Source organism: Meleagris gallopavo, chromosome 27, assembly GCF_905368555.1.
Source record: "Meleagris gallopavo chromosome 27, MGAL_WU_HG_1.1, whole genome shotgun sequence".
NCBI classification, from domain to species: domain Eukaryota; kingdom Metazoa; phylum Chordata; class Aves; order Galliformes; family Phasianidae; genus Meleagris; species Meleagris gallopavo.
This window is the reverse complement of record NC_139430.1, coordinates 2579561-2607465: the sequence shown is the minus strand read 5'-3', so window position 1 is coordinate 2607465 and position 27905 is coordinate 2579561. Positions and strand designations below refer to the sequence as shown.

Below are 27905 nucleotides of genomic sequence, written 5' to 3'. Positions count from 1 at the left end.
GGGGCTCAGCGGGGCTGCAGGAGGCAGGCAGGCAGAACCTTCCTCCTTGTCCATCTTTATTCAGAATAAACGCTGAGGGCGGCGGGGGGGGCAGCTTTGCTATGATATAAAGAAATCCAGCAGCGCCTCCCACCCCCAGCCCCCACGTGGGTACCTTTGGGTACCGCTGAGCCCAGGGAGGGGCTTCACCACCAGGACCCCAACCCCGTCCTGCAGGGGGGCCGAGGGGTCCCTGGGAGCTGCTGAGGAGGGGGCAGGGGGAAGGGAGAGGGAGAGGGAGAGCTTTAAAAGCGGCCGAACGCCGCTGCCAAGTCACACTTGGGGATGAGCAAAGCAGCAGAGCGGCCCCCCGGGGTCAGCACAGCTGCAGGACCCCCACAGCCCCCCAGGCACTGAGACACAGCGCCGGGAAAACATCCCCTATTGCACTTACAGACACCTCCACGTCAGCGCTGCCAGCACCCCTGGTGTCGGAGCCCTGCAGCGTCCTCACGCAGCAGCCGTGCAGCAGCCGTGCAGCAGCCATGCAGCAGCCATGCAGCAGAGACCCCCCCCCAAATCCAAACTTTGCACACAGAAGTGCAGCAGCTCCTGCGGGGCCCCCCCCGCTGCCATAGGCACAGGGGTTGGGGTCAACCCTGAGCCCACCGCCCTGCTGCGGCCGTGGCACAAAGCGATGTGGGGGGGGGTTCCTCGGGGGGGGGGAAGGGGGGAAATCACCCCCAGTGCCCCCCAACCCCAAGCGCCGTTCACTTCTTGAAGAACTTCTTGTTCAGCAGGAAGAGGAGCAGGTTGACGTTGACTTTGGCTCTGTCGAACATCTTCATGACAGCGACGCCCTCGTACTGCAGCTGCAGCAGATCCTGCACAGGAGCAGCGTCACCGCCATCATCTCCCCCCCCCGCCCCCAAAACCCACCGCCCCCCCCCGGGCCCGGGGTCTCCCACCTGGTAGCGCAGCTGGAAGCGCTCCATGTCGACCCCCATGAACTGGGCCTTCACCTGGAAGCGGCCCGGCTCCTGGCACGGGACGATGTCGAAGATGACGTTCTTCAACCTGGGGGGGACGGGCGGCCGCTGCCCCAAAAGGCTCCCAGGCTGTGATGCAGCCCCTTCCCCCCCCCCATCCGGTGGCTGCGGGGGTCTCACATCCACGTGGTCCCACCATCGCGGGTCCACAGCTCCCGCCCCACTCTGAGTCCCGCTGCTCTCCCAGCACAGCCTGAAGGCAACTCACCCAGCCCGGCTGTGGGGCTGCCCCACGCACCCCCAGCGCCACCCCCACCTGTGAGCCCCACACGGCTGTAGGATCGTGGGGTCACAGAACCATTGGAGTTGGATGGAGCCCCCAGAGGTCATCTGGTCCCACCCCCTGCAACGAGCCGGGGCAAAGGTCCTTCAACCCAAACTATTTCCATGCTCTTATGGTTCTAAGGATGACCTTCAAGGACCTTCCCAACCCAAAGCTCTCCACGCCTGACCTTCAAGGACCTTCCCAACCCAAAGCTCTCCACGACTGACCTTCAAGGACCTTTCCAACCCAAAGCTCTCCACGGCTGACCTTTAAGGACCTTCCCAACCCAAAGCTCTGCACGGCTGACCTTCAAGGACCTTCCCAACCCAAAGCTCTCCACAGCTGACCTTCAAGGACTTTCCCAACCCAAAGCTCTCCACGGCTGACCTTCAAGGACCTTCCCAACCCAAAGCTCTCCACAACTGACCTTTAAGGACCCTCCCAACCCAAAGCTCTCCACGGCTGACACTTCAAGGACCTTCCCCTCACCCAAAACCCTCCATGACTGACCTTCAAGGACCTTCCCAACCCAAAGCTCTCCACGCTGACCTTTAAGGACCTTCCCAACCCAAAGCTCTGCACGGCTGACCTTCAAGGACCTTCCCAACCCAAAGCTCTCCACGGCTGACCTTCAAGGACCTTCCCAACCCAAAGCTCTCCACAACTGACCTTTAAGGACCCTCCCAACCCAAAGCTCTCCACGGCTGACCTTTAAGGACCTTCCCAACCCAAAGCTCTCCACAACTGACCTTCAAGGACCCTCCCATCCCAAAGCCCTCCACGACTGACCTTCAAGGACCTTCCCAACCCAAAGCTCTCCACAGCTGACCTTCAAGGACCCTCCCAACCCAAAGCTCTCCATGGCTGACCTTTAAGGACCTTCCCAACCCAAAGCTCTGCACGGCTGACCTTAAGGACCTTCCCAACCCAAAGCTCTCCACGGCTGACCTTTAAGGACCCTCCCAACCCAAAGCTCTGCACGGCTGACCTTTAAGGACCCTCCCAACTCAAGCATCCCTCGGTTCTGTGGACGATCATTAAGGCAATAGGATCACAGAACCGTCTGAGTTGGAAGGAGCCCCCAGAGGCCACCTGGTCCCACCCCCTGCGCCCAGCAGGGACGCCCACAGCTCCGGCCTGAACCTTGGACATCCCCAGGGCCGGAGAGCCGCCGTGCAGGGGACGTACTGGCTGGCCGGCAGGTCCTGGATCTCCAGCAGGACTCCCATCTCAGAGAGCCGTGCGGCGCTGTAGCGCAGGGGCTGCAGCTTCTTGCTCTTCCCGCTGAGCCTGGAAGAGAAGGGAGCGCACGGATCACCTCCATCGCCCAGGCACCGCGATGGGTTCTGCGGGGTTTCCTCCCGAAGGGAACGCACTTGTTGCTGGCTGCCAGGCTGTCCAGGCAGCTCCTGATGTACTGGTTGTAATAATCGATTTGCTCCTCGTAGAACAAAGTCTTGGCGTCGAGGGCGCGCAGCGTCTGCCGCAGCTTCAGCAGCTCCTCCCTGCGGTGCTGCCGGTAGCGCCGCTGGTTGCGGATGTCCTGCGGGAAACGGAGCCGGGAGCTGGAAGAAAACTCAGCCCGAGCTTCGCCAGAGCAACCGAGCGCAGGGCGCGCGTCGGGAGGGCGGCTGGACTTGGGTCTGGGGTCTCCTCCAACCATGACGGCTCTGTGATGCTATGTGGGGGCGTGGGTAGTGGGCATGGTAGGAGGGGCTGGGGTTGGATTTGGTGACCTCAGAGGTCTTCTCCAACCTGATCGTTCTGTGGTCCTACTTAAGGACATGGTAAGCGGGCACGTGGGATGAGCTGGGATTGGACTCGACCTTGGAGGTCTTCTCCAACCCTAATGGTTCTGTGATGCTATTTAGGGACATGGCTAGTGGGCACGGGGGATTTGTTGGGGTTGGTGATCTTGGAGATGTCCAACCCTAATGGTTCTGTGATGCTATTTAGGGACATGGCTAGTGGGCACAGGGGGATTTGTTGGGGTTGGTGATCTTGGAGATGTCCAACCCTAATGGTTCTGTGATGCTATTTAGGGACATGGCTAGTGGGCAGGGATTGGGGCTGGTGATCCTGGAGATGCCCAACCCTAACGATTCTGCGTCCCAGTCAGGAACATGGCGGGACTGGTTGGACTTGGTGACCTCGGAGGTCTTTCCCAACCTAATGTTCAGCGGTCCGACTTAAGGACACGGACGTGGGCATGGTGGGATGGGTTGGGCTCAGTGACCTTGGAGGTCTTTTCTGACCCTAAGGATTCTGCGGCCCCACGCTCCCCGTTCTTAGAGGACGACGAGCTCCCACCATGAAGCAATGCTGCGTAAATGAAGTCCTCCCCCCTCAGCCCCAAAACGCCGCCCTCTGCCCCGCTTTGCTGGAGCACCTTGGCCAGCTCGTTGATGAGCCCCTGGTAGTGCTGGCCTGCATCCACCAGCCCCAGGCCCTCCAGGCGCCGCAGGTTCCGCACGATCCTCTGCTTCTTCTCCTCCATGCTCAGCTGGCTGGTGGCCACCAGCGAGCGGCGGTGTTTCAGTCGGGTGGGGGTCTGGGAGTCCCACAGCGCCCGCCGGCGCATCAGGTGGTGGTGGGAGGCTTCCTGGGGGGACAGAAGGAAGACGGGGTGGTGGGAGGCTTCCCGGGGCGATGGGCGGCGGTGGGATGCTTGTTGTGGGGCAGGGGGCGGGCAGCGCGTGTGAGATGGAGCATCCCGACCCCCTGAGCTCAAAGCCCAACAGAACAGAGCTCAGCGGCTGCAGGAGCACAGAGCAGGGGCAGGGCCGTGGGGCAGGGCCGTGGGGCAGGGCCGTGGGGCAGGGCCGTGGGGCAGGGCCGTGGGGCTCCACACTCACGGGCCAGTCTCACCTCCAGCTCCGATGCCGGCGTCCCCAGGATCTCCGCGAGGGACCCTCCTGGTTGGCACTGGATGACGTCCACCAGCATCTGCTTGGTGCTGGGGACAGGAGAGGGGTGAAGCGCCCGCTCCGCTCCACCGCCGTACGTCCACAGGGTTTCTTTGCTGGGCGTCTGAACCGACATCCCCCCCCCAAAGGATCCCGAAGGCTGCGGGCTGTGGAGCAGCCATCAGAGCCACCCTCACCTCAGCAGCAAACTCCTGCCGTCGCTCTGCTCGCTGCCCACCTCCGGCAGCGGCTTCCCGGCGAGGGTGAGGGAGATCTCCGTGCTGCTGAGCTCCGTGCCCCCCCCCGGGCTGGGAGCGCTCTCTCCTATGGGAAGGAGACCGGAGTGAGGGGGGGGGACGGCCGGGATGAGGGGGGGGTGCGATGGCGCAGCTCTCTACGTACCAACGAGGGCCTGGACAGTGGGGAGCTCACCCAGGTCCTCCAGCAGCTCGTGCAGAGGGTCCCCGGGGTCGGGAGCGATGGAGTCCTGGTGCTCGAGGAGGAGCTGAGCAGTGAGAACGAGAAGTCAGTGACAAAGGAGCACGGGGGGAAGTAGGGCTCGGAGCAAAGGGCCACAGAAATCCCTCTGCGCTCAAGTTTGTGAAGTGAGGGGCTTTGGGAAGGGGCTGCAGGTTCGGGCAGAGCAGAGGGGACCGATCTGCTCTGGGAAACACGACGGGATTCCGGGGGTCTGGGAAACGCGACGGGATTCCGGGGGTCTGGGAAACGCGACGGGATTCCGGGGGTCTGGGAAACGCGACGGGATTCCGGGGGTCTGCGCAGCCCTGCTGGGAACTGCTGGCTGGGTGGCACCGTGGGACGGAGGGGCACAGAGCTGCAGCGCTGCCGCGAGGCCCCCAGCACAGCTGTGGCTCAGTGATGCTCCACCATCCGCCCATCCCTGCTCACTCCTGGGATCGCAGAAGTTGGAAAAGCCCCCAGGACCTCAGGTCCAACCCCTGCCACCCCCCTCACAAAGGACGGATCTCAGATGCCTCCTCCAACCTCAGCGATCGTACGACCCCGTCTGCGGGCACGGCGGGGACGTGGGGTGGGACCTGATGGTCTCGGGGGGCTTTTCCAACGAGCCCAACCCCGGCCCGTCGCCCCCCGCCCGCTGAGCGCATCCCTCAGCGTCGCATCACCGCGGACCCTGAGCCCCTGCGGGGGACGGTGACCCCCCGACGGCCCACGAGGACTGACGCCCTCACCCTGTGCGTGGCGACGAGTTCCCCGGCCGTGATGTAGACGACGGGTTTGGCCACGGCCACCATCTCCGAGTACTCATCCACGTTGAACCTCTCCTCGGGCTCCGGGACGCGGCAGGCGGCGGCGATGAACCTTCTGTGGGATCACCGTGCTGAGCCTCGGACCACCACCATCGCCACCATCGCCACCATCGCCACCACCTCCATTGCTGCTGCACTGCCACCATCACCGCCGCCACCATCACCACCATCTCCACCAATACCACCACCTCCATCACCGCCACCATCACCACTGCCACTGCCACCACCATTGCCACTGCCGCCACCTCCATCACCACCTCCATCACTGCCACCTCCATCACCACCACCACCATCACCACCACCACCGTCACCACCTCCACCGTCACCACCTCCACCGTCACCACCATTGCCACTGCCGCCACCTCCATCACCACCTCCATCACCGCCACCTCCATCACCACCACCTCCATCACCACCACCATCACCACCTCCATCACCACCACCATTACCACTGCCGCCACCTCCATCACCACCTCCATCACCGCTGCCACCGCCACCATCACCACCTCCATCACCACCTCCATCGCTGCTGCCACCGCCACCATCACCACCACCATCACCGCCACCATGACTGCCACCACCACCACCACCTCCATCACCACCACCTCCATCTCCGCTGCCACCGCCACCATCACCACCACCATCACCACCTCCACCTCCATCACCGCCACCACCACCATTGCCACTGCCACCATGACTGCCACCACCACCACCACCTCCATCACCACCACCTCCATCTCCGCTGCCACCGCCACCATCACTACCTCCATCATCACCACCATCAGCACCTCTACCATCACCACCTCTATCACCGCCACCACTGCCACCGCCACCATCACTGCTGCCACCATCACCACCACCATCACCACCTCTATCACCGCCACCACTGCCACTGCCACCATCACTGCTGCCACCATCACCACCACCATCACCACCTCTATCACCGCCACCACTGCCACTGCCACCATCACTGCTGCCACCATCACCACCTCCATCACCACCTCCATCACCGCCACCATGACTGCCACCACCACCACCACCACCTCCATCACCACCACCTCCATCTCCGCTGCCACCGCCACCATCACTACCTCCATCATCACCACCATCAGCACCTCTACCATCACCACCTCTATCACCGCCACCACTGCCACCGCCACCATCACTGCTGCCACCATCACCACCTCCATCACCACCTCCATCACCACCTCCATCACCACCACCATCACCACCTCTATCACCGCCACCACTGCCACCGCCACCATCACTGCTGCCACCATCACCACCTCCATCACCACCACCATCACCACCACCATCACCACCTCTATCACCGCCACCACTGCCACCGCCACCATCACTGCTGCCACCATCACCACCTCCATCACCACCTCCATCACCACCTCCATCACCACCTCTATCACCACCACCACTGCCACCATCACTGCTGCCACCATCACTGCTGCCACCATCACCTCCATCGCCGCCACCTCCATTGCCGCTGCCACCGCCACCATCACCACCACCAACACCACCTCCATCACCGCTGCTACTGCCACCATCACTACCGCCACCATCACCACCACCATCACTGCCATCACCACCCAACCCCCCGCCGTGCCACCCCCCAGCACGCACCGGAACTTGCAGTGCGTCTCCTCCAGGTAGCGGTTGGCGGCACACAGGTGCGCGTTCTCCCCCTCGAAGGCTTTCCGTGCGGCCGCGTGCTGCAGCACTTTGGCGATGGAGCCGAGGCTGCGGCGCTGCTCGGGGCGCAGGGCTGCCCCGGCTGAGATGTCCACGATGTCGAAGCCGCCGGGGGCCACCACCGCCGGGTTCATGAAGCGGTAGTAGAGGAGGTTCCCCACCACCTATGGGGCGGGAGACGGCCGCGTCGGGGAGCCCGTGTGGCTGGGGGGGGGGGGGGGGCTCTACGGGACCCCCAGCACTGAGTGATCGAGGGAAACCTTTCCACGTGAAGGTTCTACTGGTCTCTATACTGGGAGCACTGGGCTCCTGCATCCATCCTGGGAAGCACTGGGTCACTCTATACCGGGAGCACTGGGCTCCTGTACCCATACTGGGAGCACTGGGTCGCCCCATATTGGGAAGCAGTGTGTCCCTGTGCCCATACTGGGAGCACTGGGCTGCCCCATACTGGGAAGCAGTGTGTCTCTGTGCCCATACTGGGAGCACTGGGCTGCCCCATACTGGGAAGCAGTGTGTCCCTAAGCCCCATACTGGGAGCACTGGGCTGCCCCATACTGGGAAGCAGTGTGTCTCTGTGCCCATACTGGGAGCACTGGGCTGCCCCATACTGGGAAGCAGTGTGTCCCTGTGCCCATACTGGGAGCACTGGGCTGCCCCATACTGGGAAGCAGTGTGTCCCTAAGCCCCATACTGGGAGCACTGGTCTGCCCCATACTGGGAAGCAATGTGTCCCTGTGCCCATACTGGGAGCACTGGGTCATCCCATACTGGGAAGCAGTGTGTCCCTGAGCCCATACTGGGAGCACTGGGCTGCCCCATACTGGGAAGCAGCGTGTCCCTGTGCCCATACTGGGAGCACTGGGCTGCCCCATACTGGGAAGGAATGTGTCCCTGTGTCCATACTGGGAGCACTGGGCTGCCCCAGACTGGGAAGCAGTGTGTCCCTGTGCCCATACTGGGAGCACTGGGCTGCCCCATACTGGGAAGCAGTGTGTCCCTGTGTCCATACTGGGAGCACTGGGTCATCCCATACTGGGAAGCAGTGTGACCCTGAGCCCATACTGGGAGCACTGGGCTGCCCCATACTGGGAAGCAGTGTGTCCCTGTGCCCATACTGGGAGCACTGGGTCATCCCATACTGGGAAGCAGTGTGTCCCTGAGCCCCATACTGGGAGCACTGGGCTGCCCCATACTGGGAAGGAATGTGTCCCTGTGCCCATACTGGGAGCACTGGGCTGCCCCATACTGGGAAGCAGTGTGTCCCTGTGCCCATACTGGGAGCACTGGGCTGCCCCATACTGGGAAGGAATGTGTCCCTCAGCCCCATACTGGGAGCACTGGGCTGCCCCATACTGGGAAGCAATGTGTCTCTGTGCCCATACTGGGAGCACTGGGCTGCCCCATACTGGGAAGCAGTGTGTCCCTAAGCCCCATACTGGGAGCACTGGGCTGCCCCAGACTGGGAAGGAATGTGTCCCTCAGCCCCATACTGGGAGCACTGGTCTGCCCCATACTGGGAAGGAATGTGTCCCTGTGCCCATACTGGGAGCACTGGGCTGCCCCATACTGGGAAGCAATGTGTCTCTGTGCCCATACTGGGAGCATTGGGCTGCCCCATACTGAGAAGCAGTGTGTCCCTGTGCCCATACTGGGAGCACTGGGCTGCCCCATACTGGGAAGCAGTGTGTCCCTCAGCCCCATACTGGGAGCACTGGCTGCCCCATACTGGGAAGCAGTGTGTCCCTGTGCCCATACTGGGAGCACTGGGCTGCCCCATATTGGGAAGCAGTGTGTCCCTGTGCCCATACTGGGAGCACTGGGCTGCCCCATACTGGGAAGCAGTGTGTCCCTAAGCCCCATACTGGGAGCACTGGGCTGCCCCATACTGGGAAGCAGTGTGTCCCTATGCCCATACTGGGAGCACTGGGCTGCCCCATACTGGGAAGGAATGTGTCCCTAAGCCCCATACTGGGAGCACTGGGCTGCCCCATACTGGGAAGCAATGTGTCTCTATGCCCATACTGGGAGCACTGGGCTGCCCCATACTGGGAAGGAATGTGTCCCTGTGCCCCATACTGGGAAGCAGTGTGTCCCTGTGCCCATACTGGGAGCACTGGGTCACGCAGGTCATGAAGTCAGGAGGGAAATGGCAGCTGAGGGGCGTCCGGAGCGAGACACCCCGGGGTTCAGGGAAGCCCACGCGGCAGCGCAGCCCCCCAGGCACCTTGTCCAGCTCCTCCTCCGAGGCTTTGGGGAACTTCTGAGCCAGGGACGCCCGCAGGGTTTTGGCCACGTATCGCATCCCGTAGCTGGAGAGAGCCGGGGAGGTCGGTCAGCACGCGGTCAGGGGCCGGGTGCCAAATCCACCGCGGTGCCCTGGGGTCTCTCAGGAATCCCCATCCCCAGCTGCCGTCCCGCTGCCAGCCCAGGGGAAGCCTTCCTCACTTCTTCCCTACGGCTGCGCCCCAGGAGCAGAGCGCTCGGCTTCAGAGGCCAAAAGCTCCTGGGGCGTTAGCGTGGAGCTGACGTGGCTTCTCTCCTTGCTGGCAGCTCAGCAGGGTGCTCCCGCAGCAAAGGAAGGGACGGAAGCCCCCCGCGCTCCCCTGCCCTCCCGGACCGCACTGCGGGGACGCGGGCGAACCCTGCGGCTACGCACGGGATTTGATCCACAGAAGAGGTGATGGCAGAGACGAACTTCTCCGTCACGGCGAGGAGAGTGCGGATGGAGACGTCCAGGCGCCGCCGGACCTCGGGGTGGCACAGGGCTTGCTGGGGGCTCACCTCGTACGGGAGCCCGCTGCGCGAGGACACCGAGTGCCCGTCACCACCCGGCACCAGCTGAGCCCCCTCCCCTCCTCAGCACTTCAAAACCGGGCTGAACCCCCCCCCAACCTCACCACCCCGGAACCCTGGCACCAGCTGAGCCCCCCACCCAACCTCACCACCCCAAAACCATGCTGAGTCCCCCACCCAACCCCAGCACTGCAGCACCAGCTGAGCCCCCCACCCCACCTCAGCACCCCAGCACCGGGCTGAGCCCCCCACCCAACCTCGGCACCGGGCTGAGCTCCCCATTCAACCTCAGCACCGGGCTGAGCCCCCCACCCCACCTCAGCACCCCAGCACCGGGCTGAGCCCCCACCCAACCTCAGCCACGGGCTGAGCCCCCCACCCCACCTCGGCACCCCAGCACCGGCTGAGCCCCCCACCCAACCTCAGCACCGGGCTGAGCCCCCACCCCACCTCAGCACCCCAGCACCCAGCTGAGCCCCCCACCCAACCTCGGCACTGGCTGAGCCCCCACCCAACCTCACCACCCCAGCACCAGGCTGAGCCCCTCACCCACCCCAGCACGCAGCAGCAGCTGAGCCCCCACCCACCTCACCACCCCAGCACCAGGCTGAGCCCCCACCCAACCTCGGCACGGGCGGAGCCCCCACCCCACCTCAGCACCCCAACACTGGCTGAGCCCCCCACCCCACCTCCCACCCCAGCACCACCCGAGCCCCCCGCCCCACCTCACCTCCTCTGCCCGCTCTGTGACTCGGCCTGGTTGACCCACGCCTTGTAGATGTCCACGGGGTCGGTTCGGATGCTGAGGGTCGCATCCTGCAGCACCTCCCGCACCGGGCGGCCCAGGATCTGCCTCAGGGCGCTCTGCCCGCGGGCGCTGCGGTAGAAGCTGACCACCATGCGGATCACGGCGGCGTTCCCCGCCAGGAAGTCGTGGATGTGATCCACTTTGGACCTGCAGAGAGACGGCGGCGGGGATGGAGCCGAACACGGCGCTTCGCCTGCCTGCTCCAAAACTGACGCTTCCTATTTATTGACTTGGAAACGACAACAGCTGCGGATGTGATGGAGCGAATTCTCAGCTGCGGAACAATTTTTTGACGCTCGCTGCTGTCAGCTCGGCACTTCTGCCAGCATCTTGCTGAAATCTGCACCGCGGGGATCAGCCGCTGCACCAACAGCTGCCTGAGCAGCAGCTGCCGTTCTGTCAGTTTGTGAGGGATTTTGCATCGAACAGTTAAACTGCTCAGGTTGGAAAAGACCTTCGAGACCTCCGAGTCCAACCACAACCCAGCCCACCTCCAGCAGCCCTCCGCGAACCCACACCTCTGAGCACCGCATCCAGACTTCAGCACGCTTCTGCACAGAAGTTTGTCCTGACATCCAACCTGAACCTCCCCTGGCACAACGCGAGGCCATTTCCCCTCGTCCTGTGCTGCAGTCACCCACCTTTCAGGGATGGGCAGAGCAGTGAGGTCTCCCCTCGCTCCTCTTCCCCTGACCAAACAACCCCGGCTCCTTCAGTCTCTCCCCACAGCCCGCATTCTCCAAGCCCTTCCCCAGCCTCGCTGCCCTTCTCTGGCCCTGCTGCAGCCCCTCCACGTCCATCCTGCACCGAGGTGCCCAAACCTGAACCCAGCACTCGAGGTGAGGCCTCAGCAGAGCCGAGCACAGGGCAGGACGACTTCCCTGCTCCTGCTCACCGCTCCTGATCCCAGCCAGGATGCCGTTGGCTTCTTGGCCACCTGTGCTCACCGCTGGCTGAAGCTCAGCCCACCGTCCATCAGCACACCGAGCTCCCTTTCCATCAGACAGCCTTCAGCCGCTCCTCCCCACGCCTGGAGGGGTGCCTGGGGTTGCTGTGCCCAAAATGCAGGACCCCACACTCGGCCCTACTGAAACTCATCCAATTAACCTTGGCCCATCGATCCAGTCTATCCGGGTCCCTCTGCGGTCCTTTCTGCCTCAGGCAGATCAACGCTCCTTCCAGCTCGGTGCCATCTGCAGCCTTACTTAGAGAAGGATGCGCTCGATGCCCTCATCAAGGCGGTTAATGAAGACGTCGATAGCAGCAGCCCTGCGGGACACCGCTGGTGCCTGGCTGCCAACTGCTGTACCTCCAGTTGCCCATCCCAGCTTCTCCACGGGGATGGGGCAGTGCCAAAGGCTGCCCTAAGAGCCTTTCTGACCACCACCACTCCCTTCCCCCACATTTCACCCTCGCGGCGTCCCTCACCAAACAGCAGGGATGGAGGGGGGCAGCGGTGCAGTGCAGGACCCCCACTCTGCTAAGGGAGAGCATTCGGGCATCTGCACAGATCAGATTTTGGAGCTGCACTGACTGCAGCCCCACTTGTTCCCTGTGGACACCTGCGGTGTTGACTCTGACTAAAATGGAGCTTTTTGCAAACATGCCCCCAAATCGACCTTTTTTCTCAACACCCGTCCTCAAATCTCCTGACCACAGCAGACCCGAGCGGGGTCACCCCCCCCCCTCCCCCAACCTGATCTCCTCCTGCAGGGCCGCCTTGAAGAGCTGCAGCAGCAGGTAGCCCTCCCGCGGGTGGGATGCGTAGCTGTACAGCGTGAAGATGACGGGCTGCAGGAACGTGGTGGATTTGTTCTGAGGCACCTGGAAGAGCAGCCTGGCCAGGTACCCGGGCTGCGTCTGCAGGGGAGGAGCGGAACGGAGAGCTGTGCTCAGCCCCAGCACCTCAGAGAGGTGGGCAACAGGGACCCCGCTCCCCCCGGCCCACCTGCAGCAGGTAGAAGAGATGCTGGTACGCCTCCAGCTTCTGCCGCTTCTCCTTGCTGAGAGATTTGAGCCCCTTCTGCTTGTCCAGGCACATCAGCTCCGACAGCTGCTCCCTGTTCTTCCTGGTCAGCTTCCTGCACTGCGACGCCACCTCCTGCAGAGGGGGGCCGGGGAACCGATGCATTGTTATGGCTGGAAGAGACCCCTGGGGTCACCCCCCCCACCCCCACCCCACCACCCACAGCATCGGTAGTGCTTGGAAAGGACCACTGAGACGGCCCATAAGGGAGCACTGAGTTGTCCTTGAGAGCAGCCCTGCACAGAAGGACCTGGGGGTCCTGGGGGATGAAAAGCTGAACGTGAGCCAGCAGGGTGGGATTGCAGCTCGGAAAGCAGACGGGATCCTGGGCTCCAGCAGCAGAGGGGTGGCAGGGGGACAGGGAGGGGATCGTCCCCCTCTGCTCTGCTTTGTGAGGCCCCATCTGCAGCACTGCGCCCAGGGCTGGGGCACCCAGGGCAGGAGAGACAGGGAGCTGTTGGAGAGGGTCCAGAGGAGCACAGAGATGAGCGGGGGGCTGCAGCACCTCCCTGCAAAGCCAGGCTGGGGGAGCTGGGCTCGTTCAGCTGGAGAAGAGGAGGCTGGGGGGGAGCTGAGTGCAGCCTGCAGGACCTGAAGGGAGCCACAAACAGGAGGGGAGGCAGCTCTTGGGAAGGGGGGATGAGAGCAGGACGAGGGGAATGGCTGGAAGTGGAGGGAGGGCAGCTTTCAGCTGGCTGTCAGGGGGAAGTTGTTTGCTGGGAGAGTGGGGAGGTGCTGGAACAGCTGCCCAGAGAGGCTGTGGATCCCCGTCCATCCCTGGAGGTGTTGGAGGGCAGCAAGGATGGGGCCCTGGGCAGCCTGGGCTGCTGTGAGACGTGGAGGTTGGTGGCCCTGCATTGGTGGGGGGTTGGAGCTTCGTGATCCTTGAGTCCCTTCCAACCCTGGCCGTTCTGCGATTCTATGGCCCAGCCCAACCATGGGCCCACCCAGCCCCCCCGGGAGGGGTCTTTTCCACTGTCAATGCGTGCAGTGATGGGGGGGGGGGCTGTTTAGCCAAACTGGGTGATCCCACAGCTCCTCTCCAACCACAACCACCCTAAGATCGTCCAGTGCAACCCCACCCCATCAGCCCAACACCTCCAGGGACGGTGCCCCCTCTCAGGCAGCCCAGCACTCTTGCAGAGAAGAAAAGAGTGAAGCCACGACCCCCCCCCAGTCCCCCCTGCCCCCCACCTGCAGCGTGACGCGGTTCCTGACCAGCAGCCCGATCTGGACGTCCATGAGGCTCAGGTCGCCCTCCAGCTGCTGGCTCACGCGGATCCTTTTGGCCACCTCCTCCCGCAGCCGCAGCACCTCCGCCTCCTCCTCAAAGTCCTGCTGGCTCCACTCCAGGACGTGGATGAAGCGCCGGATGGCGCCCAGCGGGGGGCTCAGCTGGTGGGCTGCAGCGGCACAGCGGCATCAGCGCTGCGTGGGGAGCGGGCAGGGACTGGGAGCACTGGGAGCACTGGGAGCACTGGGACTGCCCTTACTGGGAGCGCGGGGACAGCCCTTACTGGGAAGGTGCTGTGTCCCTGTGCCCTGTATTGGGAGCACTGGGTCACCCCATACTGGGAGCACCACTGTGTCCCTCCCTGCACCCTATACTGGGAGCACTGGGACAGCCCTTACTGGGAGCACCGCGTCCCTCCTTGCACCCTATACTGGGAGCACTGGGTTGCCCCATACTGGGAACACCGTGTCCCTCCCTGCACCCTATACTGGGAGCACTGGGTTGCCCCATACTGGGAACACCGTGTCCCTCCCTGCACCCTATACTGGGAGCACTGGGTTGCCCCATACTGGGAACACCGTGTCCCTCCCTGCACCCTATACTGGGAGCACTGGGACAGCCCTTACTGGGAGCACCGCGTCCCTCCCTGCACCCTATACTGGGAGCACTGGGACAGCCCTTACTGGGAGCACCGCGTCCCTCCTTGCACCCTATACTGGGAGCACTGGGTTGCCCCATACTGGGAACACCGTGTCCCTCCCTGCACCCTATACTGGGAGCACTGGGTCGCCCCATACTGGGAGCACCGTGTCCCTCCCTGCACCCTATACTGGGAGCACTGGGACAGCCTTTACTGGGAGCACCGTGTCCCTCCTTGCACCCTATACTGGGAGCATTGGGTTGCCCCATACTGGGAGCACCGTGTCCCTCCTTGCACCCTATACTGGGAGCATTGGGTTGCCCCATACTGGGAGCACCGTGTCCCTCCCTGCACCCTATACTGGGAGCATTGGGTTGCCCCATACTGGGAAGGCACTGTGTCCCTGTGCCCTGTACTGGGAGCACTGGTTGCTGCGTCTCATACTGGGAGCACCGAGTCACCCCATTCTGGAAAGCACTCGGTCACCATACTGGGAGCACTGGGTCCCTGCGCCCATACTGGGAGCACACCCCCAACCCCTCTGGCCCCCAGCCACACTCACCCAGCATCCTGTAGTCCCCACGGGCTTTGTTAGCTCTCACAAAAGCCTGGATCTTAATGACAGCTCCGATCTGCCAAGGCCAACAAGAGCATCAGGATGTGACCCTTCGGTGGCACCCAGACCCCACAGTGGTGGCACCCAGACCCCACAGTGGTGGCACCCAGACCCCAGCTGTGCCCTCAGGGATCCCCTCAGCCCTTCCAGCTGTCAGCTCCATCCCTGCACTGTGTGCTCACAACCTTCCCCCCAGACCCTCCCTCCATCAAAGACCTCAAAGCCTCCGCTGGGTTTTTGGAGCATTTTTCTCTCCCTGCCCATCCCAGGCACACCATCCCAGCATCATTTCCTTCCCCCACACCCACCCTCCTCCCTCCGCAGGGCTCCTCCAGGGGCTGCGGGGTGCAGCACACACAGCAGGAGGGGTTCGGCCCCCACCCATCACTCACATTCTTCCTGAAGTAGCGCAGCCTCTCCTGGTACCTCTTCCGAGCCCTCCACATCCTCACAGCCGCTTGGATCTGGGGCGAGACGCTCCATCAGAAGCGGTGGGGGTTTATGGGGCAGCCGTGGGGCGTGGGAGAAGGAGGGACAGCTCTGCTTCTGCATGGCGTGGCCGCCCAGAGAGCCCAGCAGTGAGCGCAGAGCTGGGGGTGGGACCCACAGGAGCACCACGGCCCCAGCGCACGCAGAGGGCACGACCTGGGAGCTCCGAGTCACTGCTCTCATACTGGGAGCACTGGGTCGCCCCGTACTGGGAGCATTGCGTACCTCTGCCCCGTACTGGGAAATCATTGGGAAGCACTCGGTCACTATACTGGGAGCACTGGGCCCCTGCGCCCCACACTGGGAGCACACACCCAACCCCCCCAGGTCGAGGCTGAGTCTCTGGGCTCGCTGGGTTGGCCCACACTGGGAGCACTACGTACCTCCACCCCACGCTGGGAAGCTTTGGGCCCAATACTGGAAGCACCGTGTCCCTGTGCCCCATACTGGGAGCACTGGGTCACACTGTACTCAGAGGCATCGAGTCCCTGCACCCCATACTGGGAAGCGCTGTGTCTCTGTGCGCCATACTGGGGGCACCGGCAACCCCTACTGGGGGCTCCGGGTCACCCCATACCGGGGGCACTGGGTCACCCCATACTGGGGGCACAGCCCCCCAGTGCCGCCCAGCCGCACCGCTCCCCCCAGAAGTGCAAAGCAGGGAGGGACACGGCGCTCATCGCTGGTGACACGAAGGTGGGAGCAGGGGGTGAAGGGAGAGGAGGCCAACCTTGATCACGGCGCCCACGTGGGCTCGCAGGAAGTGCAGGCGCTGCAGGTAAGCCTTGCGCTGCCGGCAGCCCCTCCAGCAAGCCTGGGGGGAGAGCCAGAGAACGGCCGAGGTTGGAAGAGACCACCGTGGTCACGGTCATCCAGTCCGACCACCAACCCGCCCCAGCGGCCCCACTCCTACCACCGCAGAGTTACTACTGTTGGCAAAGACCTCCGTGAGTGGGTGGGACGGGTTGGCGGTTGGACTCGATGATCTTAGACGTTGCCTCCAACAAGTCCGACCATCAGCCCATCCCCACCACGCTTAGTTGTAGAATCGTTAAGTAATTAAGGTTGGAAGAGATCTCCATGGTCATCGAGGCCAACCATCAACCCATCCCCACCGTGCTCAGTTATAGAACGATTAAATAATTAAGGTTAAAAAAGAACCCCAAGGTCATCGAGGCCAACCATCAACCCATCCCTACACTGTGCACCCATGGAGTCGCTGAGGTCAGAAGAGACCTCCAACATCACCCAGTCCGACCGCCAGCCCACCCCCACGGTGCCCAGTCATTGAATCGCGATGGTTGGGAAAAGATCCACAAAACCACCCAGCCCACCACCGAGCCACCTCCACCGCATCCACTGCGGGAGTCATCCAGGTTGGAGGAGTCCTCCAAGATCACCACAACCAACCCCAACCGATCCCCACCTCCCCGTCACCCTCATCACCACGTCCAACCCCAACCGATCCCCACCTCCACGTCCCTCATCACCACGTCCAACCCCAACCGATCCCCACCTCCACGTCCCTCATCACCACGTCCAACCCCAACCGATCCCCACCTCCACGTCCCTCATCACCACGTCCAACCCCAACCGATCCCCACCTCCACGTCCCTCATCACCACGTCCAACCCCAACCGATCCCCACCTCCACACCCCTCCATCATCACCACCAACCCCAACCGATCCCCACCTCCCCGTCCCTCATCACCACGTCCAACCCCAACCGATCCCCACCTCCACTCCCCACCTCCACGTCCCTCATCACCACGTCCAACCCCAACCGATCCCCACCTCCATGTCCCTCATCATCACATCCAACCCCAACCGATCCCCACCTCCACATCCCTCATCACCACGTCCAACCCCAATCCGATCCCCACCTCCATGCCCATCTCCACGCCCACCTCCACATCCCTCAGCGCTGCATCTCTGCAGCTTTGACACCTCCAGGGGCGGTGACCCTGGGCAACCGGACCGACATCTTCCAGATCTGCTCCCAGACCCAAACCCAAACCTCCCCCCGTGCAACGTAAGGCCACCACCTCGATCCTTGCTACCCTGAGGAGAGACCGACCCCGCTGCGCTGCCCACCTGGATCCTCACGGCCGCCTTCTGCTGCCGCCGCAGGACCGCGAATCGCCGCCGTGCCAGGAAGCCGCGCAGGAGGGCCTGCAGCCGGAGCACGGCCGCCTCGTTGGACGCCCACAGGAGCTCCCGGTCGTGGGCTGCGGTCACTCGAGTGATGATGGACTGCAGGGACACAAAGCGTTGGGTGAGCCCAGCGGCACCTGCACCTCCCATACAATCATTCAGCTTGGGAGCAATTCCCAGTGTCACCCAGCCCAACCCCACCCCCTCAACATCACCCACTCCAATGCCAACCCAACGCCACCCCCTCCAACGCCACCCCCCCAACGCCACCCAGCCCAACGCCAACCCCCCCAACGCCACCCACCCCAACGCCAACCCAACCCAACCCCCCCAACCCCAAACCCCCCAACGCCACCCCCCAACGCCAACCCCCCCAACGCCACCCAACCCAACGCCAACCACCCCACCCACCCAGCCAACCCACGCCAACCCACCCAGCCAACCAAACCCCCCCAACAACACCCAAACCAACGCCAACCCCCCCAACAACATCCAACCCAACGCCAACGCCACCAACCAACCCAACCCAACGCCAACCCTCAAACCCCCACCCACCACACTCAAACCAACACACAAACCACCACAAACCAACCACACCCAACCCAACACCAACCCATCACCACCAACCACCACCCCCCAGTCCCCATCCAAACCCCCCCACCCTCCCCCCCCGTCCCCACCCTCCCAACTCCACCCCCCCACGCCCCCCCCCCCACACCCACCCAACGCCACCCCCCCCCCTCCCCCCACCACCCCCCCCCTCCCCCCCCCCCCAACGCCACCCAGCCCAACGCCAACCCCCCAACGCCACCAGCCCAACGCCAACCCCCCAACGCCACCCAGCCCAACGCCAACCCCCCCAACGCCACCAGCCCAACGCCAACCCCCCAACGCCACCCAGCCCAACGCCAACCCAACGCCAACCCACCCCTCCAACGCCACCCGCCCCAACGCCAACCCCCCAATGCCACCCACCCCAACGCCAACCCCCCAAGCCACCCAGCCCAACGCCAACCCTCCCAACGCCACCCCAGCCCAACGCCAAACCCCCCAACGCCACCCAGCCCAACGCCAACCCCCCCAACACCATCCAGCCCAACGCCAACCCAAAGCCAATGCCACCAAGCATCACCCAGTCCAACACCAATCCAACGCCAACCCCTCCAACATCACCCCATCCAACGCCAACCCCTCCAACATCACCCCATCCAACGCCACCCAGTCCAACACCAACCCCCAACGTTCCCCAGTCCAACATCGCTCCGTTCAACACCAACCCAATGCCAGCCCCCCATCACCCATCACCAATCCAACTCCAACCCCCCAGTGTTAACCCCCCCAACGTCCCCCATTCCAACGCCAACCCAACGCCAACCCCCCAACGTCACGCAGTCCAATGCTGCCCACTCCAACGCCAACATCTCCCAGCCCAATCCCAATACCCCTCCTCAACCCCCACCCCCACCCCAACTCAATCACGTCCCTCAGTGCCACATCTGAACCAGGATCCACCAAAGTCTACGTTAAAAGCTCCGTGCAGATATTTTGCTGCAGGAGCGAGGGACCTTTCAGCAGCCCCTAAACGAGGAGGACCCCCACGAGGCAGCAGTCGGTCGCCGTTACAAGAAGTGGGCAGCAGTTCAGAGGGTGCACAAATAAGGAGCAGTGGTCCTTCTGGCACTGAACTGAATGCCATAAAACCAAAGAGAACCACAGGACCTCAGAGCCAGACTGGGGCCTGAACATCACTGGTGCATAACCAGAATCCGTCCTGCCTACTTCACTCCATTTCGGCCAAATACTCAGAGGGCACAAAATTAAAAACGTGTAATAGAAAAAACCCAAGAAGTTAAAGGAAAACTCCTCTTTGCTCATTTATACCAATATAATAAGTTGGTAAGAAAAAGTTGTTTGGTTTTTTTTCCTCCATAAAAAAGTAACTGCTCTGAAAAGTTATTTGTAGTAACTCGTAACAACTCTTGATTTTTTTCCCAAGTTTTCTAGGGTACTTCGTTAAGAATTTTCATGTCCTTTTTGCAGCTAATTGCAACATCAGTCAGGTCACGCGCTGGGAAAGCTGCAGGCGTTTCTGAAACACCTCAGCATTTCGATAGAGCACTGCAGACCCTATGGACCAGTATGGAAGGACAGAACCGTTGGGCTGAGAGACCCTGCAGGTCAGGAAACGCGGCACCACAGCACAGTTCGGGGGGAAGCTACCCTACAGATCACGGAATCACAGCTGGAAGGGATCTTTTATATAATAGAACCATGGGATCACTGCACACACAGGCTGGGAGAGATCCTATAGATCACTGAATGAGAGTATATATGTTGGGAGCTGCCCTACAGGTCATGGAACCACAGCACTGTTGGGTTGGAAGGGGGCCTTACAGACCAGGGAATCACAACACAGTTGGGCTGGAAAGGATCCTACAGACTATAGAAGCACTGGGATCACAGCACAGCTGGGTTGGAAGGGATCCTAAAGGCCACAGAATCAGAGCACGCTTGGGTTGGAAGGGATCCTATAAACTGCAGAACCTTGGGGTCACAGCACAGCTGGGATGAAAATAACCCTACAGACCATGGAATCAGAGCACACTTGGGTTGGAAGGGATCCTATAAACTGCAGAACCTTGGGGTCGCAGCACAGCTGGGATGAAAATAACCCTACAGACCATGGAATCAGAGCACGGTTGGGTTGGAAGGGATCCTATAGACTGCAGAACCTTGGGGTCGCAGCACAGCTGGGATGAAAATAACCCTACAGACCATGGAATCAGAGCACACTTGGGTTGGAAGGGATCCTATAGACTGCAGAACCTTAGGGTCACAGCACAGCTGGGATGAAAATAACCCTACAGACCATGGAATCAGAGCACGGTTGGGTTGGAAGGGATCCTACAGACTGCAGAACCTTGGGGTCGCAGCACAGCTGGGTTGGAGGAGACCTCCCGCCCCAGCCCTGCCATGGGCTGGCTGCCCCCCAGCTCAGGCTGTCCGTTGTCCCCCCACACCCCGTGTCCTCAGGCACCTCAGGGCCGGGGCTCCCACAGCCCTATGCAGCGCTGCCCTGTTTGTGCCATACCTGGATCTCCTCCCGGCTCAGGTGCGTGGCGCACAGCTCACCAGCGCCCGGTCGCTCCCAGCTGCCCTCGAAGCTCTGCAGGCTCAGGTAAAACTCGGAGCCGTCCCGCAGGCGGTGCCGCACCCAGCGGGGTTTGGTGCTCCCTGCGACCCGCACGCAGCCGCTGTGGTACCCAGGGCTGAGCATCCGCCCCGGAGGGGAATGGGGGAGGGGGTCCCATCCCCAGGCTGTACCCGTCGGCCTCTTGGTGGCCGCCAGTGCCCGCAGCTGCTCCTGGTACCCTGCAGCGCAGGCGTCCTGCACGCCGTGCAGCCCCACGTCGGGGTTCCGCAGCACCCGCAGCGTCTGCGCCGCCCGCCCTTCCCTGATGGCCTGGTTGATGGCGGCTGTGCCCAGGGCCACTGCAGGAACGGGGGGGGGAGTGCAGAGACGGGGGGCTCAGGGAGAGGGAATACAGGGTGGGGAGATGGGGGGCTCGGGGGAACAGAGGGCAGAGGTGGGGGGCTTGGGGAGGGCGGAGGAGGGACTCAGGGATGGGGATTACAGAGATGGGGGCTGGGGGAGGAGGGAGTGGGGTGGAGAGATTGGGGAGGAGGAGTGCAGAGATGGGGGTCCTGGGGAAGAAGGAACGCAGTGATGGGGGCTTGGGAAGAGGAAGCACGGGAGGATCGGGATCTCCGGAAGAAGTGCAGAGATGGGCGGGGGTCTGGGGGGACAGGGTGCAGAGATGCCCGGCGCAGCCCCCCAGCACTCACTGCGCCTCACCGCCGCCGTCTCCTCGTTGGCCGCACGCACCCCGCGCTCGATCTCCTCCCACCACAGCTCAGCTCCGTCGTCCCCGGTGGCCTGAAGGGTTTGTGGGGTGGGGGTGGTGGACGGCGTGCAGCCAACCGGGCAGCCCCCAGCCCGGCGCCGCCCCGCAGCCCCCGCCCCACACCTGGGCTTTGGCCGCCCGCACGCGGCCGAGGACGCGGTGGTAGCGCGCGGCGTTGGGCGGAAGCACGTCGGGCAGAGCGGCCGCGGGCAGCAGCAACGCCGCCAACGTCCTCTGCGGGTCCGCGAGCCGCAGCGCCGCGTTGATCCGCCGCACCGCCAGCAGCCCTGCGGGATGGGAGGCTGTGGGGCTCGGCCCCGCGCCCCGTGGCACGCGAAGCGCCGCCGGGCTCCCTGCCCCAACCGGAGGGACCCGGCGCGGCGCAACTCACGGTCGTTCTCGTCTTGCACCGAGGAGTTGGTGGCGTTCACGCCGTCCTGGATGTCGGTCCAGCTCAGGAATTCTGCCCCAGCTTTCCTGCGTTGGTCCTTCAGCTGCAGCAAGGAGTCAAAGTACCTGCGGGGGGGCGGGGGGAAGGCGGGGCAGCGCAGAACGAGGGGCCGCGGTTGGACCGGGTGACTTCAGGGGTCTTTGCAAGCTTAGCGACCCCGGAAACGGGCAGTTGGACTGCCGGTCGGGCTGTGGGTGAGCGGGGATGGGGCGGACGTGGAGGTCTCCTCCAAGCTGAGCGATGCCGTGGGTGAGTGGGCGCGGGGCGGCCGCGGGCTGACTGTGGGACGTGGAGATGGGGGAGATCTCCAACCTTAACACCTCCACGAGGGGGTGGGACCGAGTGATCTCAGGGATCTCATCAGCCTTAATCATCACGAGTGGGCACGGCTGGATTAACAGCTGGAGATGAGCTCGGGGCTTTTCCAAGCTGGGGGACTTTGTGAGCGCACTGCGGGGATGGGGTGGGGGGGGAACTGGATCGTTTCGGGGAGGGTCTTCTCCAACCTGAAGGGTTCCGTGAGGGTGTGGTGGTGGGAACGGGGGTGGTTGGATTGGATGATCCAAGAGGTCTTTTCCAACTATAAAGAATCTACGATGGGAGGCAGGGAAGCCCGCTGCCCAGTCAGCTGCCTCACTTCCCAGGCAAGCAGAGAGAGGAGCCATGGGACCAACCTTCCCCCTCCACCCGCCCCCCAGAGACCCCCCTCACCACCACCCCCATCCCTCACCGCCGCATGTTCTCCTCCTCCACACCCGCCAGCCCCAGCGCAGGGCTGAGCAGACCATCCCAGAGCTCCTCGGGGTTCCCGGCGTCCAGAGCTCTGTTCACCAACGCCACAGCCGAGAGCATCTCCACGGCCACAAACAGCTCCTCCTGCAGCAGCTCGCCCTGCGCGGGGCAGAAACGCACCCTGAGCCCCCGCGGGACCCCCACCCTTCACAGCCCATGACACCCCGCAGCCCCACGGGGAGCCGCAGCCCCCACCCGCGGGTGCTGGCGTTGCAGCAGTGCCAGCTGGTGTTGGTAGAGCGCAGCAGCGTGGGGGAGCGGGGCTGGGAGCTGCGCCGACGGCTCCAGCAGTGCCTGCAGCGTGGCGGCCGGGATCCCCCGCCGGATGGCCGCATTGATGGCGCTCACAGCCCGCAGCGCTGCCGGAGAGAGCGGGGATGGGGCTGCAGGAGCCGCGCCCCATCGCAGCCCCTCTGGATTCCATGCTCCCCCACCCCTCCTTCCTGGGCCGCCCACACACTCCCGTGCCCCTCCCTCCCTCCTTCCCAGCCACCCTCAGCTGTAAGGTCGGGTCGGGTCCCCCAGAGCCCCCCAGACCACACCCATAACCCTCCACTACACCGCCCCACACCCCTCCTTTCCTAGGATCCGTTCCCACAGATCTCCCTACCCTGACCTCCTATTGCAGCCCCCCCACCCATACAACCCCACACCCCCCGTTCTCCATCCTATCTGTAGGGTCTACCCGTCCCCCGCCCCCTCCAGCCCCACATCCCCCCCCCTCCAGCCCCCACGTCCCCCCCATGCCCGCTCACTGGCTCGCTCCTCTTCTCCCCTCTCGTTGGCCACCTGGATGCCCATGGCCACCTCCTCCTCATCCAGGAGCTCCACGTAGCCCAGCTCCTATGGATGCAGAAAGCATTGGAACCCCTCCCACCCCCCAACTCCACCCTGAACCCCCCTAGCGCAGGCACCGCTGCTCCGAGCCCCCACCAGAGCCTTCTGCTGCCGCTGCACACGGAGCTGCTCCAGGCAGAGCTGCAGGTCATCCCGCTGGAGGCGGGGGAGGCTCAGTGCGGGGTCCTGCAGCGCGCGGTGCAGCAGCAGCGCATCCCCCCTCTGCACAGCATCGTCCACCTCCTCCAGAGCCGCGTGCACTGCAGGGGGGGGAAAGGCACAGTAGGGGTCAGAGCGAAGCCCCACATCAAACAAGCTGACATCTCTCCGTGGAAACACGCGGTGGGGCCACAGCCCCCCGCAAAGGAGAGCGGGTGCGCGGCTCACCATTCACCCTGCTGATGTTCCCCTGGATCTCCGCCTGCGTCAGGAAGTGGGTGTAGATGTCCTCCCCCTCCTCTGGGACCTGCGGTGCCACTGTCACCGTCCTGCGCCCTCCACTCGCTTCCCAACCCACATCCCAAAGAGTAAAGAAAAAAAACAAAACCCAACCCCCCCATTTCTCCCTGACCTCCCCTGGCCCAGCCCTGCAGGAGCCGAGTGCCTCCCTCACCCCACGGCCCCCCAGTTCTCACCCACTCCCTGCGGCTGCCCTTCTCCCTCTGAGCCCCACGCAGCACATCCTGGTAAGCGGCCGCCAGCGCCGTGCGCAGCCCCCGCAGCATCGCCCCGGGCCGGAGCAGCGCCTCCATGGTCCGTCCCGCGTCCCCGCGCTCCACCGCCACGTTGATGGCCAACACGGCCGCGTGCACTGCGAGTAGCGCGCAAAGGAGACGCGTGAGCCGCCCACCCGCCGAGACCCCCAGGGCAGCCCCACGTCTGGGGCTGGGGGGTGGCAGAGGAAGGTTGCCCCTCCCCCCACCCCCCAATTACCTGCTGCCTCATCCAGCGAGAGCTCATCAGCCAGGATGCCCCCGATGCGGCCGAATGCGGGCAGCTGCAGCCCCAGCTTCTCCAGCTCCCGCCCCGCGTCGCTGATCTCCTCCTCTGGAGCAGCAGGGAGACGGCAGCGCTCGGCACCGAGCACCACAACCCCCCCCAATCCTACCCCCATCCATCCCCCCAGAGGGACCCGAGAGCCGCAGCCCCCACGCAGGGCCGTACCCGTGAAGTCCACCTTCCCAGACAGGTCCTGGATCTGCGGGGCCAAGCCCAGCTTGAACAGGTACAGACTGCGGGACGGAGCGCACCGTCAGCTCCACCCCACTGCTGGGACAGGAGGGGGGTCCGCAGCCCCGCAGCCCCCGAGTGGGGCAGCCCCACCAGCAGGGACAGCGGGGAGAGGCGCCCGTCCTGCAGTGACACAGCCAGGGGGGGTGGGACCCCCCCAAACCTGAGCGCGTGGAGGCAGTACACCGCCCTGGGCATGTTCTTCTTGTCGTAGATGTCGGTGGTCTCCGGGTGGAAGATCTGAGGGCAGCAGCAAGGTGGGTCAGCCAGTGCCATCAAGCAGCCATTTCAGGGGGTGGGGGGGGGACAGAATCGAGATGGGTCCAAAGCAGGGGAATGGGGGGCAGAGGGATGAATCCTCACTGCAGCCCTTGCACTGCCGCCCCCAACCCCAAAACACACACAGCCCCCATGGGGGCTTCTGCTAGGACCCAGAGATGGGGGAGCAGTGGGGGGAGACCCAGGGACAGGGATACATCTGGGGGGGGGGGTGGAGGGAGGGGGGGGGACACAACGCACCAGAGGGGGGATGCAGGAAAAGGGGGTGGGGGACACATTGAAGGGGACCCTGGGACAAGAACACCTTGGGAGATGGAGGAGGGGGGAGGGTGGAGAGGGGGGGACCCAGAGTGAGGTACACAGTTGATGGGGTGATGACACAGACAGGGACACTGTTGGGGGAGGGGGGGGGGGGTGACATAGTGGAGGGGACCCAGGGACAAGGACAGAGAGAGGGGTACGCAGGGAAGAGGGAGTGGGGGGGAGGGTCTCCAGAGGGGACCCAGGAACGTTGGGTGGGGGAGGGGGTGCAGCAGAGGGGGGATACCAGGGACAAGGGGCAGGGTGAGGGGGACACAGCGAGGGAGACCCAGGGATGGGGGGAACACAGTGGGGAGAAGCAGCAAAAGGGATCCAGGGATGAGGGAGTGGGGAGAACAGAGGGGGGATATCCAGGAGCAGGAGGATGGGGGGGAGGGGGGGAACACTGGGGGATACCCAGGGAGGGGGGGCCTCACCGAGGGCAGCCCAGGCGGCTCAAGGCACAGCGCCAGTGGTTGATGTTATCTGTGTGCCGGAACTGCAGCCCATTCATCTGCAAAAGGAGCAGACAGGTCGGGGTGACACCCACCATGAAATACCACCCCCCACACCCCCCCCTCCAAATACCACTCCCACACCCCCCCCCCAGCCCCCAAGCACAGCCCAACTCTCAGGGTTCATTCCCACCCCCGGTCCTAAAGGCGATGGCACCCATGAGGCCCCCATCTGCTCTTATAAGCTCCAGGGAGGCCTCGAACTGCCACCTGGAGGTCCGCCCTATAGGACCTGCCCCCCCGTGCGCCCCCCCTCACCCTATAGCGCGTCTGCTGGGGGTCGTAGATCCTCGCAGGAGGGACGGCGTCGGGGGCGAAGCGGTGGCCCAGCCTGGCCAGCAGCACGCCATTGCGCAGGTTCTCCTCCAGCTCCGTGGGGGGGGGCAGCTCCTCACCCAGGCAGGTCTCCATCCAGCTGGGGTTGGGGAGGGGGGGGAGCTCACAGAGGGGTGGCACCGAGCTCCACACAGCCCCCCCTACCCCTATTTGTGCTCATGGGGAAGGTCAGCCCCCCCAACTGCCCCCCTCCAAACAAACCCTACAGCCCTCGCTCATCCCTGGGCCTTCTCTCTCCTCTGACATCGGACCCCCCCACGTTGGGGGGCGTTTGGGAGCTGGGGGGGGGTCCCGGCCTCACCGCTTGGCCTCCTCCAGGCGGCACAGGTATTGGTAGGCGACGTTCTGCCGCCGCTGCTCGTCCATCTGCTCCGCGCTGGGCCGCTCCCCTGCAGCACGGACCCCACGTCACCCCCCCACGTCACCCCCAGCCCTTTCTCCCCCGGCGGTGGGGGAGCACCGAGGTACAGCGGTGGCGATGCCCTGGAGACCCCCGTCCCCATTTCCTCCCCCACGACCCTGAGCCCGCATCTGGGGGTGGAATGGGGGGGGGGGAGGGGTGGAGGACAGCGAGGCGGTGATTTTGGGGTCTCCATGGCACCGCAGGGATGGGGGACCTTCCGCAAGCGGGGGGCAGCAGCACTCCCAGCCCCAGACACCCCGGATACAAAACACCCCCAAACGCCCCCCCAGCCCCAAACACAATCAGCCCCAGCTCCAGCTCCCAAATCCCAAGCGCCCAAAGCGTCCCCTCCCCGCTCCCCGCTCACATTGCGGCCGTTCCGCTCCGTCCATGGCCGCGATTTGAATCTCCCGCCGGGGGTCACGTGACGCCGCGGGGAGGAGTCACGTGGCGCCGCGCGGGAGCTGCTGGGAGTTGTAGTTCGTGGCGTTGGATTCAATGGGGCACAGCGGCGGCGGTGCTGGGGGGGTCCCGCAGCTGTACGGCTGTACGGCTCTGTCACCCGTCACGGTCGTGTCACCAGCACAGCTGTGTCACCCGTCACGGTCGTGTCACCAGCACAGCTGTCCCGGCTGTGCCGCCCATCGCAGCTCCGAACCGAAGATTTCCGTTCGCCGAACGCCCCGTGAGAGCAGCCGATCCTCTATTACAGCCAGGGCCGCGCGCCCCCTGCTGGCCAAAGGAGGAATTGCGCTCCGTTCCGCTCCCGGCGCCCATCGGCGGAGCGGCTCCGGCTCACGACCTTCCCGACGCTGCCGCTCCGATGCGTCCTGCGGGAATCCGCTGTTGTTTCTGCATTGGAACAAGATAAGAATTTTTACTTCACGGTCTCCGCTGCCGTA

At 63.9% G+C, this 27905-nt stretch overlaps 1 protein-coding gene across 1 annotated transcript; it reads right to left on the bottom strand.

Annotated features, from left to right (window-relative positions):
- Window positions 1-39: 39 nt before the first annotated feature.
- On the bottom strand, window positions 40-27455 carry IQGAP3 (IQ motif containing GTPase activating protein 3). Its single transcript, XM_085209552.1, has 39 exons — window positions 27371-27455; window positions 26902-26989; window positions 26523-26679; window positions 26187-26263; window positions 25754-25841; window positions 25334-25410; window positions 25105-25172; window positions 24874-24987; window positions 24576-24751; window positions 24328-24406; window positions 24037-24200; window positions 23859-23946; window positions 23299-23462; window positions 23042-23202; window positions 22252-22376; window positions 21984-22147; window positions 21802-21892; window positions 21280-21447; window positions 21047-21189; window positions 17896-18054; window positions 16532-16615; window positions 15705-15776; window positions 15259-15328; window positions 14017-14225; window positions 12745-12897; window positions 12493-12656; window positions 10719-10943; window positions 9852-9992; window positions 9420-9504; window positions 7124-7356; window positions 5411-5543; window positions 4602-4704; window positions 4397-4523; window positions 4162-4249; window positions 3683-3895; window positions 2670-2836; window positions 2482-2583; window positions 948-1056; window positions 40-863 (listed from the first exon to the last, which is right to left on the bottom strand). Exons 1-39 carry the CDS (start codon window positions 27393-27395, stop codon window positions 750-752), a joined length of 4968 nt encoding a protein of 1655 aa, XP_085065678.1. The 5' UTR covers window positions 27396-27455; the 3' UTR covers window positions 40-749.
- Between the last annotated feature and the right edge of the window lie 450 nt (window positions 27456-27905).

What these genes read in the sequence shown, in the direction of transcription:
- IQGAP3 (XM_085209552.1), bottom strand. Translation starts at nt 27,395, where the DNA reads ATGGACGGAGCGGAACGGCCGCAAT. An exon ending in ATCTCTTCTACCTGCTGCAG is followed by an intron (nt 12,657 to 12,744) that starts GTGGGCCGGGGG and finishes CCTCCCCTGCAG; the next exon opens with ACGCAGCCCGGGTACCTGGC. An exon ending in GGCAGGAGTTTGCTGCTGAG is followed by an intron (nt 4,250 to 4,396) that starts GTGAGGGTGGCT and finishes TCCTGTCCCCAG; the next exon opens with CACCAAGCAGATGCTGGTGG.